This window comes from Halichoeres trimaculatus, unplaced genomic scaffold (assembly GCF_033239565.1).
Source record: "Halichoeres trimaculatus isolate MK-OKI-2021-1 unplaced genomic scaffold, fHalTri1.1 fHalTri1_scaffold_18, whole genome shotgun sequence".
In the NCBI taxonomy this organism is placed as follows: Eukaryota; Metazoa; Chordata; class Actinopteri; order Labriformes; family Labridae; genus Halichoeres; species Halichoeres trimaculatus.
Window position 1 is genome coordinate 7,127,135 of NW_027437196.1, and position 17,277 is coordinate 7,144,411.

At 42.4% G+C, this 17,277-nt stretch overlaps 1 protein-coding gene across 1 annotated transcript in view; it reads right to left on the reverse strand.

The window, feature by feature from the left end:
- The window catches only part of acvr2ba (activin A receptor type 2Ba), a 32,481-nt gene extending 15,516 nt beyond the window's left edge, over window positions 1-16,965 (reverse strand). The window contains exon 1 of the mRNA XM_074693204.1: window positions 16,411-16,965. Coding sequence (XP_074549305.1) covers window positions 16,411-16,462 — 52 coding nt within the window. The 5' untranslated portion in view covers window positions 16,463-16,965. The remainder of the gene's footprint in view (window positions 1-16,410) is intronic.
- Between the last annotated feature and the right edge of the window lie 312 nt (window positions 16,966-17,277).

Here is a 17,277-nt window from a genome sequence, read left to right on the forward strand (position 1 = left end):
TTACTCTCTTCCTCCTCTCAGCCAAGTCCTGGCTCTCATCCAGCTGGATCCCAGAATGGGCTTCCCCTCCCAAAACTCACACACCAACACACACACGCACACACACACTCTTTCTCTCTATTTATAGCCACTCACAAGTCAGCCTGAGCACTGCTGAACCTTTCTCTATGATAAGAGCTGCAGCAGCAGCAGGAGGAGGAGGAGAGTACTAGACTTCCTCATTAACCAGATCTTTGTCATTCAAACAATTTAATGCACACACATACACGCACGCACACACACCAGCTTTAAGTGCCATCAATCACAGTCTGGTCGGCCCTGACAGCACGCAGAGCTGCAGACAATAGAGCTGACCTCGGAGACCGTGGGCCTCCCCGCTGCAAAGAGAGAAACTCAACACACAGCTTTTTTTCTGACCAGCCAGCTTTTTACACTCTAAAAGATTCAGATCTTAAAGTTTCAGAAAACCTGACCTTACAGAGTTACTCTGATCACTTCAAACCCAGGGCCCTGACTCCCTCCTGAAAACGGACTACAGAAGACTGGAGGGTAACAGTCGCTCCTCACAAACTTAGTGTTTCTATCTCCGTCCAGCTCTTTCTGTAGATTCTTCCTCAAACCACCTGCCATCTGTTCGCCCGGTCTCTCGGGAACAGTCAGCACATATGCTCACGGTGCAAGAATCTGAAACATGGCCGACATCTGTATGTTTGTAAACCCGAGAGCCGCAAACAGCTGCAGCCCTCCACCAAAGCAGAAAGTGACGAATGACGAGACGGCAAAGATTTATGACTCAGATTAATAAGTCCTTCCTGCAGATTCACAAAGAATCTTCTGGCAAAAAATGAAGTGCAGCATAAGTTCAGACAGGCTTGGCGTACAGAGCATCAGCTAACAAAAACATAAACTACTTTACAGCCCAACCTTAGCTCCTCTATTTATGCTGATGTTTCCAGAGTCACATTTTATCACTGATACTTGCTCTGTTCTACACCCCAAGGTCTGTCTTGCTGCTCTACCTGCCTTAGCTTTTCATGCGTGTACATAGAAGAATAGGGGAAATGTGCTCACCCTACATAAGGTGTGAATGCATGCACATAAACATGAAGGGAAGTGTGTTCTCCCTGCCTTTCCTTTTTATGTTTGTATATTAAGGAGAGGGGATGTGTGCTCTACCTTCCTTAGATTTTCATGTATGAACATGAAAGAGAAGGAGGTGTGCTCTTCTTGCATTAGCTTCAATTGCATGCACGTAAAGCAGAGGGTAAGTGCGTACTTCCTGCCTTAGCTTTGGATGTACATTAGCCCTTAAAGACTGACTCATCAAAAAACAGCAAGAAATTTTCAATTTTTGGAACCTAGATGTTTATCAACCCTTTAAACAAAATCCAGAAAAAAAATTGCCATATAATTTTGTTTATGATACATGATTATGATATGATTAACAAATTAGATGTCATTTTTATCGCAACATGTTGATGAGAATGAGGTACTTGAAACTCATGTATAAAATATGATAAGTGTGATAATTTAGGGTCAAAGAGAGAAGGTGTGCTCTCACTGCATTGGCTTTTAATGCATGCACAAAATAAGAGAAGGAGTGTGTTCTCCTTGTCTCAGCTTTTAAAGTATGTACCTTATGGAGAGGGGACATGTGCTCATCCTGCATTGGCTTTTAATTTACATACATGAAAGACAGCAGAAGTGTGCTCTCCCTACATTGGCTTTTCAGGTTACAAAAGAAACGGTAAGAATTCTCTTTGTGCTTTGGCTTCTGATGTGTGCTGATGGAAGAGAGGGAAATGTGCATGCACATTCTTTCATTGTATGCACATCAAAGACAGAGGAGGTGTGCTCACCCTGCCTTGGCTTGGCTGAGTTGCATTCTTTGTATGAAAAGTGCTTTATAAATAAAGTTTGATTGATTGATTGATGTGTGAAAGAGAGCAGAAGTGTGCTTATATGCCTTTGTTTCTAATGGGTGTGCATGGAAAAGAAAGGGGGTGTGCTCTCCCTGCCCCAGGCTTTGGCATTCCAGGTAAACACCTGGAGGGTGGGGAGTTCCCAAACCTAACCAAATCTAACTTACTGCCTGTTAATCATTAATTTTCATTGACAAGTGTCCCTTACTCAACTAAAATTTCACTTTTACATGTTCTAGTATCTCAAGAAGCATTTTAACTTAATTCTATCAATAAGTGCCAATTTTTTTCTTAACTGTTTTCAAGATTTTCCCAAAACTCAGGGGCTAAGAGGCTCAAGAATTCCATGGTTAAATTCCAAACACAAGTCCTTTTCAAAAACAGGCTCTACTGAATTACCCAACGATGTCAAGGGGTACCTCTGGGAAACTCCAGATCAAAGTTAAACCGTAAAGACAGCGAGCTGCTCTTTAGGACCATGGCATTGGGAGGAGTGATGATAGATTGTGGTAGAGCACTTTTAGAGATCCCTGAACATCCTAAGAGATGTGGAGGTTCCCTCATGGACTCATCACCCACCTGAACTCTTTGAGTGTCTACCTGAGGGACCTGGGTCTAATTCAAGAGCCCTTAAAGGCACCCTCAACCCAAAAGCAGTCCGATACGGATCAGTACCAACTAAAAAGGAAAAAGGCGACACAGTAAACAAAGAGCAACAGTAGAAGACATCCAGTGATTTGTCTTCTTTGTGATTGGCATGTGTCTCTTTGTTACAAAGCCCAATCAAGCTTTGACAATTCTTTTGACCAATCAATGGACTGCAGTGTTGTAGCTCCACCTTTTGGGGTTGTATCTGTATGTCTGGCATCCCAACAGAATGGTCTCAAAAGAGGAGTACCGAGAGGAACCGAACTAAACCACTTGGTGTAAACGGGGCTAAAAGTGAATTCCTGGAATCCTCGCACCTTTTGGTGTACCCTACATTGTACCACAACTCCTGTGTTGCTGCATTAGACAGAAGCTGACCTTAACCGCCACATGAAAGTCCACAGAGCAAAGAGCACATGTGACTGTTCTGGTTTTAACAGCTGATAACTGAGATTTTCACTCTGATGCAATCCAAACAAAATCACAGCTGCATGAGAGGAACCACCAGATAAGAGAGCCGGCGTAAGAGTGTGTGTTTGCTTGTTGTTGTCCAGACAACATCTGCCCCCCCAAAGACCAGACAGGACACACTCACTCCCAGACTGGGCCCCCCGTCCCTGCACAAATGGCAGCACAGAGAGAGGCCGAGTCATTCCTGTAGACCTCGAGGGAAAGAGGGGGGTGAGAAAGGAACAAATAAGAGGAGCAGGAGGAGGGAGAGGGCAGTCTGGGCCCCTGGGAGCCGTCAGTTTGTCAATGAAAAAGAGCCCCCCATCTGTCACAGCCAGGCACCAAACTTTACAGCCGAGCAAACACAATGCAGACCAACACTCGGCCTTTTACTGCTCAGATCCTGCGCTCTGATTGGACGGTCTCAGCTGAGCAGGACACATCCCTGCAGAGTGTGTTTGTGTGTTTTGATAAAGTGTCCTGTACTCCATTGTTATCTTTGTGTTTGGGCCTGAATAGCAAGATAACACTTTATCTGTCCAGGTACACACACACACACACACACACTGAAACATACACACACACACACATGCCTGCACAGCTTATCAGGTAAAAACCAACAGAGGACTGCTCCACATGACTGACTGAACACAGACCGACTGGTTCCTGACTCCTTCAGCACGTTTCAGGCTGATCTCTGACCGTGTGACGCTGAGAGCATCTGTGGCAGATAGAGACTTCAAAAAGACGTGCTTCACTCCTCACTGCTCCGTCTTTAACGTCAGAGGGTTTAAAAACAGAAAGCAGAAGATGATAAACGCATTACTGCAACTCAACGACAACCTGCAGGATCTCTGTTTTGGTCAAATAACTGAAAACGACGACAAACAGTTGCCTCAATATGTCACTTTAAATTCCTCGATTTATAAAAGCTGGATAAGGACAACAGCTGAGAAACATGTAGCGCTAACAAGGTTAGCGTAACTGCTCATTCGAGCATCAATGTAGCCTATTTCTGTCACCTAGCAACAGGTGCCTTACAATCTAGCTTAACTAGCATCACATAACTGATCCAACCATCACCAATATTTCAAAGATAATTGTCTAATTTAACATTTTCGACTTTATCAAAAGAGTTGTAGTTATCTTTTAATTTAGAGCCTGTAGTTAATTTTACGGCTCATTTGTCGGGTATGGACACCAAACTGGTCACATTTGCAGAGATGTGATCTTTCATCCTGGAGCTCCTTATCTTTTATCTACCTTTTTACCTTATTCATTGATTAAAACTTTGTATTTATTTAGTCAGACTGACTTTTAACCTTACCCAGTGTCATCATCTCCTTTAGTATTATTTCTGTTCTTAACTTTTAACTCCTTGTGTAGCTTTTTATACTGTTGCATTTATGTCAACTCATCTTCGTTGCCTAATTAATAAAGATGTCAGAATCTGAATCATTGTTTGAACCATTTTTGTCCCTGTGTTACCATGGTTGCATTGTTTACACACAAGATCAGCTGCCAACCTGCGCTAAGCCGGATGTTCCCACTAGCTAAAGAGAAAAAGGTGAGGACAACATGCTGGTGATGGTGTGTGGGCTAAGAAGAGACAGCAACATCATGTGGAACATCTATCTCCGATAGAAAAGACGAGCTAGCCATGCTAACCCAGCACCAGAGGGAAAACCAGAGGGCAGAGCTAACTGAGCTAACACCAGAATGATAGCAAAGCTGTCATCTCTGATGGACAACATGTCTGACCCCTTGATCCTGATATGACAAAAGCATTCTATCCTTTTATGTTCCGTTACATTCTATTCTTTGATGTTCTGTTACATTCTATTCTTAGATGTTCTTCTAAATTCTATTTTTTTATGTTCCGTTACATTCTATTCTTTTATGTTCCGTTACATTCTATTCTTTTATGTTCCGTTACATTCTATTCTTTTATGTTCCGTTACATTCTATTCTTAGATGTTCTTCTAAATTCTATTCTTTGATGTTCTGTTACATTCCATTCTTTGATGTTCTGTTACATTCTATTTTTTGATGTTCTGTTACATTCTATTCTTAGATGATATGTTACATTATATCCTTAGATGTGATGCTACGTTCTATTCTTTGATCTTCTGTTACATTCTATCCTATGATGTTCTGTTACATTTTATTCTTTGATATTCCATTTTATTATATTCTTTGATGTTCTGTTACATTCTTCCCTTTGATGTTCTGTTACATTCTTCCCTTTAACTTTCTGTTACATTCTTCCCTTTGATGTTCTGTTACATCCTATCCTTTGATGATATGTTACATTCTATTCTTTGATGTTCTGTTACATTCTGTAACATTCTGTTACATTCTATCCTTTGATGATATGTTACATTCTATTCTTTGATGTTCTGTTACATTCTGTAACATTCTGTTACATTCTATCCTTTGATGATATGTTACATTCTATTCTTTGATGTTCTGTTACATTCTGTAACATTCTGTTACATTCTATCCTTTGATGATATGTTACATTCTATTCTTTGATGTTCTGTTACATTCTGTAACATTCTGTTACATTCTATCCTTTGATGATATGTTACATTCTATTCTTTGAAGTTATGTTGCATTCTATTTCACTATCTGTTCTATTGCTGCATATTTATCACAGTGTCAACAGTCTCAGGAGGCTGTGTGAGGGCCTACTTCCTGTTGATTGATCTGATAGGAAGTGATTGATCATGTTGTCTCAGGTAATTTTCATTTCTAAATCTAAAAGATTTCTTTTTCTTTTTTAAAGACTTTAAATTGTGTCGACTCAGAGTTTGGTTTTTCATCCCTCCTTCTTAAATCCGGCCCAGCCTCTCTTCTTTTGGACTGATTTCATCCTCGCTTTGGAGCTCAGGACAGTTAAATCACTTTAAAATAAGTGTTTGGCCTCTTGAAAAAGCCAAAGGAGATATTTTTACAGTGCTTACCAGTTTGTCGTGTTAATCTGGAGGTAATAAAATGATTAAACAGCTGATAAAGTGAGTGTCTGATTCAGGGAGCAGCTTCGTGCGGCTCTCAGTCTTCTGCAGCCAGCCAGAATAAACACCAGCTACAGCTCTCTGCTAATGGCTCGATGTGTTTCTCTGTGTGTGTTTTGCATGTTTGCCAAACTGTGTGTGTCACTGCGTGTGTATGTGTGTGTCTTACAGAGAGTTATGATCACAGTCCCAGCCATTAAATTAGTTTTATACTCATTGGTAGACCGCTCACAGCTCAGTAGGCTGGTTTATGAAAAGTCCCTCTGTCCGTCAAACTGCAGACATGACAGCAAATCAGAGGGTACAATATTCATACAGCGGCCACATGTAACCATCCATCATCTGATTCACCTGATGAGTAGAGAAATAATTGGTGTATTTTCACAGAATCACTGGAATCAAAGGTATGAACCTCAAACTGAGATCTGAAACTGATGAAGAACAAACTGTTCCCTCCTTCTCCCTCCCTGTCTTTACGACCCCTCCATCCCCCGCTCTGATGTTAAAGCTGCGGAGACGGCTTGCCTCGTCCCACTGCAGGTATGTGAAGCTGCAGTGTGAAAGATAAACCAGCTCAGGCAACGGATTCTGGTTTAAGCAGGTCACTAAAAGATCTACGACCAGGTTCTGACAGCGCTAGAGGTCCAAGGACACCAAGTCAAATTCAAAAGGACCAAGTCTTCGACCACGAAACCCAACTCCATCTGAGTCCTGAAAGTACAGTCTCCTGTGTAGACCAGCACATCAACCTCAACCCAAATTCACAAACCACCAGATCAAATACGAACAATTAACTAACAAACAACTTGATTTTAGTCCTAAAACCATAAGATCTAAGACAATTCAAGTCCTCAAACCACAGGATCCAACAAGACTCAAGTCCAAGACCACAAAAACTAACTGAGACAAACAGATCCAATGAAACCTACACCCGGGTTTGCAAGATCTGGCACAACCCTTGTCCCAAAATCACAACATCCAACCAGATCCTAGTCCTGACACAAGAACTATCAGGATCTGAATCCAGAAATCACAGGATCCAACAGGAACTGATACTTGGAAACAAAAAAACATCTCCTTTTCAGCCTTCAAAAACCATAAGATCCATCCAACAGGGTCTGTTAGTGATAGGATCCAGGTGCACCTAAGTCCAAGACCACAAAATCCAACACTGAGGCCTGACAGCATAAGATCCAATACAGACCTGAGTCCTGTTTAAAAAAAAACAAGAAAAAGATCCAACTTTGACCCTAGTCCTGGCACAATTGGATCCCAACACATAACAAGATCCAAGCCCTCAAACGAGAGCCTCCAGGGCCGAAATTCAGAAACCCATTCATGGAACCAAAAAAGTCCATCTCCTTAGATCTGACACAACCCAAATCACAAGATCCAACTGACAAAGTCCCCTTCTTTCACAATCCAAGTGGACTTAAGTCCTGACAGAACAAGATCCACTAATTACAGACCACAAATTACAACGCTGTGTCTGAATTGGATAATCAGATCAAATACCGACCCATAGTCAGTTTACAAAAGACCCAACTGAACCCTAGTCCTGACATCACAAGATCTACTCGTCCTAAAATCACAACATCTCGCACAATCGAAGTTCTGAAATAAGAAATATCAAGACCCAAATCCAGAAACCACAAACTCTAACAAGAACTTACACCTGAAAACCAAGAACTCTGACATCTAAAACCAGGTCTAACGCAGCCCAAGTACTAAACCCCAAAGATCCAACCGAGTTCTCTTTCTACAAAATTCATCTGAACACTCCAGCCCCAACCAAATTTCGGTCTTAAATTCACAAAATCTAACAGGATCTGAGTCCTCACCACAGAGGACCCGGCAGTATTCCCTGAGGAACTCCTTCAAAGAAGTGATGTTAACTTATACAAACTTCAGGAATCAGAAAGTCCGTTCTGACTTGAGTCCCGAGGAGGTCCGAACCTTTGGGTGGGTTATTTCTGTGAGGGGTGAATGTTTCCCCTCAGCACTGACTCTGAACATTCAGAGCATGGATTTTAAATCCAGTCCGTCATGTTCAGTTATCAACAAACAGCTGGTGTTTTGTAACCTGTGGTGCGTTCAGGTTCGGTTTAGGTCCTTGGTAAAGGTTTCAGGAGCACTGTACCGAGCGTGTTTGATAAAAGAGCTTCTATAAAAACCTCTGCAGGCCTCTCCCAGAGCTAATGATGTATGCGCGTGTGTGTGTGTGTGTGTGTGTGTGTGTGTGTGCGTGTGTGTGTGTGTGTGTGTGTGTGTGTGTGTGTGTGTGTGTGTGTGTGTGTGTGAAATAAAAACAGGGTCTCCTCCTCCACTAACAGTATTGATCGCTGAGAAAGCAGGTCAGGGGAGCTACGGCCGTATATTACAGAGAGCAATGAGTGTAATGAAACGTCCACTCTGCAGCTCAGCTACTGTAAACACAGCACCCGACGGCTGAGCTGCAGCGGAGGGAAACATCCATTTAAACACAGACCAATACTCAAATATAGGAGCAACACCGCTGCAGGGAGACAGGATTAGAGGTTAAAGTTTACTGCATTCAGTTTCTGTGGCGGTATCAGTGCACAGGGGGGTGTAAAATCAAGGACTCAATGCTCTCTGAATCAAATACTCTTCATTCTTCCTGTTGACTCAGGTAAAAACATTACAGCAGAATGAGCCTGAAAGGTGTCTATTCTAATCAAACAAAAAGATCATTGAACGCCCAAAATAAACAAGGCTAAAATCAGCACAGGACGAATGACTAGAAGGAAGAAAAACCTTAAAACATAAACTCTTCATTTTGTTGTTTTTTGTTGTAAAGCTCCTCCTGTTGTCTGTGCTCTGTTCTCTGAAACCTGTCGTTCCAGGACTGGAAATCTAACGCTCCTCCAGCTCTCCTCGCTGAACCTGGATCTAGTTTCTCCCTCTGGGTCTGATCTTGACCCTGCACCTCCCCCTCCTCCTCCCTCTCCCCCTCCTCCTCCCCCTCTTGACCTCCATGCCATCAATCTTAAGGGGGGGAAAAACAGGCACTGGCCCTTTAAATCTTGCCTGTGGCTATGAAGCAGCCCCTCCCCCATTGTGCCCCCCCGACCCTCCTCCGCTGCTGGTGTTCAGTCCTGCAGGGAGTCGTAGTGGAGAGTGGGCAGCGATCAGGCCTCAACAACAACAGGACGAGTCCAGATAGACGTCTAATTTTAGATTTACATCAAACACAACCACTGAGAGATGATCCTTCTGTTTATCTAACACTCTGACCACGAGGGGCGGGGCTTTCTCTTATCCAGGTAGTAAAGGTGTCTAGGATTATAGATTCACAGGAATTTAAGATTCTCCTCTTCCATCACATCGACAGCTAATTGGACCAATTAGATTTGTATTCACACACATTCCCTGTTACATGTAGCTTGTTGTTTTAGCGTAAAAAAATATGACATAAAGGGCTGCCTCAAAATGTTATGTTTGGTCAAAAAAAAACATTTTTTGTTCCAACACCATCAGAAGTTATCTTTATTAAACAAGTTGTCTTGAATCAACCCTTGTCTTAGTTTGGGTGATTTAGATCAGTGTTTTTTAAAGTGGGGTCACAGGACCCCCAGGGGTCCACACACCATAGCTTGGGGGTCCGCAGAATAATTTTCAGACATTTGCTAAACCGGCTATTTCTTTCCATTACTCTCGCCCAATTTAGTTTTGTGCCATGAGTTCAATTCTTATGTTATCCTGACAGGTTGATCCGTTTATTGTTCGCAACACTAGAAAAAAAAAACCATCTTGGTGCAGTGGCGTGCACAGACTTTTTAAAGGGAAGGGGTGAAAAGATGGGGAAAAAATGAAAACAAACATGTTTTTTTGTCATCCAAGAGAGCAGTTTACCATATTTTAACCACCAAAGATGGAAGTTAAGTAGGTTTTGCCAAACAGGGGGACACGTTTTGGCACCTTCAGGGGACTTCAGCTCATGTTTTCAAACAACTGGGCCCCCTCTCTGTGCACACCACTGCCTCTGAGTCAACATTTCCTCAAAGTTTACAAAATAATTACTTGGAAGGAATAAATGTAGCTTAATTCCAATATCTTGAAAGCTGAAATACATTGTCAAATGGTTTTAATACTATGCTAATCAATATTATGATAACGAGGGGGTCCCTGAGAGTTTGGCTGTCTGTCAAAAAGTAACAAACAGATCTTGATGAAATTTTCAGGAAATGTTCAAAATGGGATAAGGAAGAAGTGATTAAATTTTGGAGGCGATCTGGATCACCGTCTGGATCCTGGACTTTTTCAAAGGATTCATTATCATTGTGAGATAGGGCCGTTTTCACCATATGTGTATATAACTCCACCATAAATGGTCGGATTGCTTTGCAAAACAATACAAGACAAGGTCACCATAATTTCTGACAGACGTAAAAGTACGATCCAGATCCTGGCAATATTCTGGATACCAAGATCCAGAACATGAAATATGTACTGGGTCATCAAAATTTTTAACACTGCCAGGTAACAAATTATTGTACAAACCTGCAACTAACACCAAATTGTAGCAGACAGTCTGCTGAAAGGGAGTATAACATTAAAGTAGGACTAAAGTGTTGGTGACAATCACAATATGCTTTGTGGAGGTCTGCTCTCTCTGAGGGATTTTCTAGTTTGACCTTTTTAAATCTGCTCCAGAGACAAACAGTTTGTGTCATGGAACTTCAAAGTTAGGTTAAAGCCATGAGGTACAGACCCGTGGTCCATATCGTGGGAGTTAGACAGCACACCTACGCCATGTGGCTCAGACAGTCTGAAATCACCCACTCAACTTTCCATTGTGTAGTAGGGTGTCATATCTGTGGCATACCCTACTTACATGTGGTGGCAAAAATTATGACTCACAGGTGCATTCTGGGTAATAACCTGAAAGCTGTAGCTTTACTTAACAGCTTGGAGGGACTAAAATGTTTGGAAAATTTGGAAACAAAGTGCCGCAGCAGACCTCTGGAGGTGATTCTCTGCTGTAGTGTTTTACCATTATGACCAAGTGTTAATAGGACAACTTTATTTTAAAAAAAAAAGAGTTAACTACCAATGAAACTCTGCTTCAAGAGCAAACATTGCAAGTTTTCTTGAAGTCACTCATTAATACAATGCACCTTGGTAACAGTCGTAGAAACGTGATGACGTAATCATTTTTAATCCAACATCCACCTGAATTCCTTCATTGTCCAGTCGACATGCATTTCTGATTTATATGGACATAGATTTTCAAGTTAAAAATATTTTGTAGATGAGACGATGCCAACTTACTACCAAGAGTTACCACAACAACTTCAGTTCATTAATTGTCACATTGACATAGAATGACATGCCAAAATAATAAATATGCAAAATCGCATTTTACACTGTTTCAGTCAGTGACTTCTAAGCCTCTCACAGGTTGAAACATTAAAGAGGGGGTATTGTGCTTTTTTCAGGTTTTATTCTGTCCCTCTGGTGCCCCCATAGGAGCTTTACATGATTTACAGCTCAAATGAATCTCTATTTTTCCTCACACAGGTGTTTTAAAGAAACCCAATTTCAGCCCCTGAAACACTTCCCTTCAGCTACTGTCTCTTTAAGGCTTTTTTCTCCACAAACCCCCTTCCCTCTGATTGGCCAACCCCTGGGAGGCCTGTCGAGAGCTGAGCTATGGCCAGATTTGGTGTTTGAGGTCTGCTCCCCAACGTTTCATGAACCAGTTTGGAGGACCGTATGTGATGATGTCATAATTTCAGCAAGTCTCGTCAAGATCTTGAAAAGACATCTTGCTATTTTTAGAACAGGCCCTTTTAATCAATTCAAAATCTGCCCAAGTTAGGTAAGTTAGGTATGGACTGTCAACATTCTTATTTTGTCTCCATTTTTTAAATATGAGAAACAAAATACCCCCTCTTGACACTACAGAGGAGTCAAACTTAAGAGAAAAACTTGTTCCAAATTGTTTCCGGACAAGTACAGGGTTAAAAAGTGAGCGCAAAACACACACACACACACAAGGCTGGTTTTAGCTAACACAGCGCTCCTCAGAGCTGACCATGTGCTGTCACAGGCAATACGAGGTCCAATGACACCAGTTAATGCTTTGTGGTCAATACACGCACACACATACACACACACACACACACACACACACACACACACACACACACACACACTGCCATCATGGGAAATAACTGTACACATTCTTATTACTCTTACATGAAAATACTTGAAGAGTTTTTATCTCAGCCAAACGTTTACGTCACTTTTATTAATCAGCTGATACAATAACCCAATCCAATACAGCGACCACTATTTCTTCTATGTTGTTGGAATGGAGAAACTCGGGTGAAAGCGCCACCTGGTGAGGCCGCCAGAGAGGGCGACGTGCAGATGATCAGGGATTTAAATTCTGAAATGTTGATATTGATCACAAATGCCAGACTAGTTCAGCATCCGTGTTCAATTCATCATCAGACGGCCGTGCTGCTGTATGTATGTGTGTGTGTGTGTGTGTGTGAGTGTGTGTGTGTGTGTGTGTGTGTGTGTGTGTGTGTGTGTGTGTGTATCGATCGAGAGGTAAAGCTGTGAGCAGGAGAAGAGGAGCTTTTTTTTTTTTTTTTATCCACAGCAGGCGATAAACATTCCCTTTGTTCAAACCTGCTGCTGCAGCTCTTCAGGGCTCCTACTGTAAAACACAAACACACACACACACACACACACACACACACACACACACACACACAAACACACAACCTGTGTGTGTAGTGTTCTCATAAAACACTTCCTCCTAACAGTGGGCACCACAAACAAACTACAAATCTTTAAAACGATAAATAAACTCAACCATTGAAAAACATACGATTTAAACTCAGGAGAGTCTGACGGGTCAAAATAACATCGTAGTCTCAGTTCCTAAAGTTAAACCATGAGAATAATGTTCAAGTATGAGCTGCAGTTAGCACGGTTGAGGATGTCAGACTGTCACATATGAATATACTTATATAATCATTATTGATGTTATATCTAAGAGTTTCTTCTGGTAACCTAAAATGTGACTCAAGGCTGTAAAGAGGGGTATTGTGCCAACCTTTAAGCCTCATTCTGTCTTCCTGGTCCCCGCATAGTAGCGCTACATGATTTATAGTAACAAAAAAAAAAAAAAAAACGTCCAACGTGACATGAACTAGTTAGGAAATCCTGATGCAATGATGTCATCAATTCAACCAGTCTCATGAAGATCTCGCGTTATTCTTTTAGAACAAACCATTTGGAGCAATTAATGGACAGGGATTACTACATCATATTAAAGCAGTGGGGGGGGGAGAAAATATCGTTATAGGTATTTTTGTTTGACAATATCGAAATTGGGATTCTTTGTCAAAAAATCCTCTTTTTTCCAAATTCAAATTCGTCATTTCAGTCTTTGTTTATAAACTGGATTGAAAAAAAGTTACCACTTTTCTCCAGCAGAGGGTGAAATGTTTCTCTCTGACTCCTGTGATGTGCATTTTACGGGAAAATATGGCTCCTGATATAGTCTAATATAGACATTATCATTTACTTTTGCACGTTAGAAAAGCAAACTAAAAATGGCAAAAAATTGTAAATATTGAAGAATCACAATCAAATTGAATCAGCACCCCAAAATTTGTAATAGCATCACATCAAATAAACATCCTGCATTTTTACGGTCTATTAATGTTTCAAGTAAAGGAAAGCAGACTACCCCCTCTTTAAACTCTAAGACCAATCAAATCAAGAGAAAAATTTGTCCTGAGTTTTCATCAGGTGTTACAAAAATCAAGCGATAAGTTAAAAAACATACTGATAACAACAGAAGCAATAACCTGGTAACACAAGTCATGTCACAATAGTCCATTAGTGGGGGTTTCCCACATTTCCTCTGTGCTTGTTGACACTATGGTAAAAAAAAAAAATTCTAGAACTGAAAAGAACGGAACCCATCCTGGAATGCTTCTATTTGGTTGAAACCTCATCACAATCGGCTCTTGGTTCTAGATTGCAAAAGGAACACATTGTGTCAAATCAATCCACAGAAAGTAGTCCCCTCTGCCTGTTGACACTGTGGTACAAATGTTAGCGACATTCTCCGGCAGGTTCACATTTGTGAGGCTTTGGTATTTATTTTTACACATGGGGTTGAATGGAGGTTGAATTATGCTTTACATAAAGATTTTCTGGTTCTGGTATCAATATCTAAGCTTTGGGTATCAATCAATACTGATCTGATACCAGTATTAAAGTTAACATTTATTCAAACTATGAAATGTTTAAATGTTTAGCAGCAGTTCGGTAAAAACAAAGCTTCACAATGTACTGAAATGTTGTTTAATTGTAAACTTTTATACGCTGTAGACTGGTAATGCGGCAAAAACAAAGAAAGTGCATTGAGATAACATTTCAAATCAAGTAGCCAAGAGCGCCGTTAAAACATAAAGGCATAGAGCTGGTTGCCTGGATTGGTCCCTTTCCCACAATACCGTCCGACTTTAAGGGGCAACGAAACACCAATACCAGGATCAGTATCAGTGCATCCTTGATAAAGATGGTAGAGTTTTACTTGGGTTTGTTTAACTGAAAGCACAGCTGAGTTGACTGACAGGTGGATGTGTTGGAGCTGTTATTTTAGGGGGTCAGTAATACCCCATTTCTGTTTCATGATGATGGATGAAATATGCGATTGCAAACAGTTTTTGACTATGAAAGGCTATTTACGAAGCCATATCAGAGTTTTGCAACCCCCACGTTGGGAACCACTGATCCAGGATACCAGTTTCGGTGTTTCATAGCATCCATATGAAAACCAACAGACTACATCCATGTTTGATACAAAATACAGATGTTTGAGACCTCAAAGTCACATGAAAACACAAACAAAGTCACTAAATTCTGCAAAAGGTAGACCAACAACTCCCTGTGCTCTGTGGGTTTAACCTCCCGTCAGTGTCAGTGTCCTGGGGGCTGTGTGTGTTTAGCAAGTGATGTTTGTTTGTGGTTAAAATTCCTCTTCCTGTGTAAGAAAAGCCTTATCTCTGTAGGGATCTTTTCAGCGGTGGTGTCACAGTAAGAGGAGTAATCTGAGCCCGTGAGGAGCACAAACAAGACCTTTTGGTTCACACATGCAGATACAAACAGTTTGCTGTTGAGGCTACACTAAAATTACAGAAAATTTCAGAGAAATGTTTAAAATGGACTATTTTTAAATGAACCTGGAGGTGATGACGTGTTTGTTTATGGTTCAATATTTAAATATGGCGTCCTGATAGTGACACCTGTGCAGTCCGATAAACCTTCTCTGATCTATCTGACTATTATGGGATGTTTCCTGTTGCACATGTGTCTGTCTGTAGTATTTTTCCAGCCCACACGCGCACACGCCTCCTCTCCACTACTACGAGGCCACATGATCCGAGCTCCGCGAGCCCCCTCCATTCATCCACCCGCCGCCGTGTGGTTGTAGTAAAAAAAAAACCGCGCGTGGACCGGAGGAAACGGGGACAAATTGACGTAAATCCGTCCGGTTATCGGTGATTTCTGAGGCTCGAGCCCTCCGCCACCGCTCTGCTGATCGAGTATCGATCCGCCTGCATGCCTGAGCAGACAATGGAGCAGCAGCCTGCAACTACACACACAGATACACACGCGCAGAGGTACACACACACGGATGCAGCCAAGCCCCCCGACATGCAGCCAAACACACTGACAGTGGGCACAAATGCAGGCTGCACTGACGTGACTCCCGATCACAACACAGAGCCGGAGAGCTCCTCTGCACACCCTGAGTCTGACCTGCACACACCTTTCCCTGCATAAGGAGCAAAATGAGGACACTGACACGTTCTCTATCCTCAGTCCACCTTTAATCTGCAGCTCGGGGTAACACACACACACATGCATAACATGCACACATCAGCTATCATTAAGAGGATGTGTGAAGATGATAAATCACATTGGATTCTCTTTGAAAGCTGCATCAGATTCCTCCATCAGCCTGCACAAGCTGCTCTCTTTTATCGCCATGTGCTGCTGCAGGAGAACCACTACAGCACGGCAGACCTCAGGCGTTAAGGAATATCTAGCAAATGAGTCAGAGATAACAGTTCAAACACTCATCAGCTGTGTTCTCCGTGCTCCTCTGCACGCACAAAGAAACGCAACAAAAATAGATTCAATGCAAACCAGCAGAAATGTTTGTAGCATGCTGCACAGGGGGGCTCGTGTCCCCGGCTGTTTCCCTCATATTTGCAAGCTGCAGTGTTGCAACCCTCAGTTCTTTCACCCACAAAACAAACAGCACACACAGCACACACCACCAGGCCAGCGCTCCCTTCGCTCCCTCTTCTTACCTGCACACAAAGTTCCCAGCAGAAGTGCACAAGTCAGCCAGGAGAGCCACATATTCCCTTTTCAGTCGGAGACGGTCGCTGCCGCGCCGCCGGGTGTCCTCCTGCTGTCCCCCGGATCCTCCTCCAGCATTTAAAAGACGAGTTCAAGAAGCGCAGAAAAAGACGCTGCGTACAAGCGCGACCCGCAGCCAGGCCCGGGGTTAGTCCACTGGGCTTTTGTGTGTGTGTGTGCTGTGTGTGTGTGTGTAGTGTGTAATAATCCAGGCAGCAGCCCCCTCCTCCTCCTCCTTCTCCTCCTGCTCCTCCAAAACGCACCAGACCCGCACGGCTCTACGGAGAAGTTCCCAGCCGATCCGGAGCCATGCAGGGCGGACAGCAGCGGCGTCTCAGCCCGGGGTCACTCACACTCTCAGCCGGCTGAGGGCCCCAGAGCAGCCCGCTAAACTCTCACAAAAAGGCAGCAGGAGGCGTGAAAACAGCCCGCAGAGCAGCTCTCCTCCAACCGTCTCTCCCCCTCTCTCTGTCTCCCCCTCTCTCAATGCAGACCTCCCTAGCTCTCCCTCTCTCCTCTCTCTCTCTGGTCGGGGCTGCTGGGGACAAGCAGACAGGAGGAGGCGTCGAGCTGCGTGGATCGGCTCGGTGGCACCTGTTTGACCCTTCAAAATAAAACGCAGAGGGGATTTGTGCATTCTGATTTTTTTCTGTTTTAATTTATTATTCCACTTTTTGCAGCGTTTAAGATAACTGACGATAATATTTAAAAAGGTTCAAATTTAGGAAATTCACTGGGAAATTCTGTCAGTAACAAAATATTTTCTAGCATTAATCTCTATTCCTTAACTTTTTAATACTAATATATTTTCATAA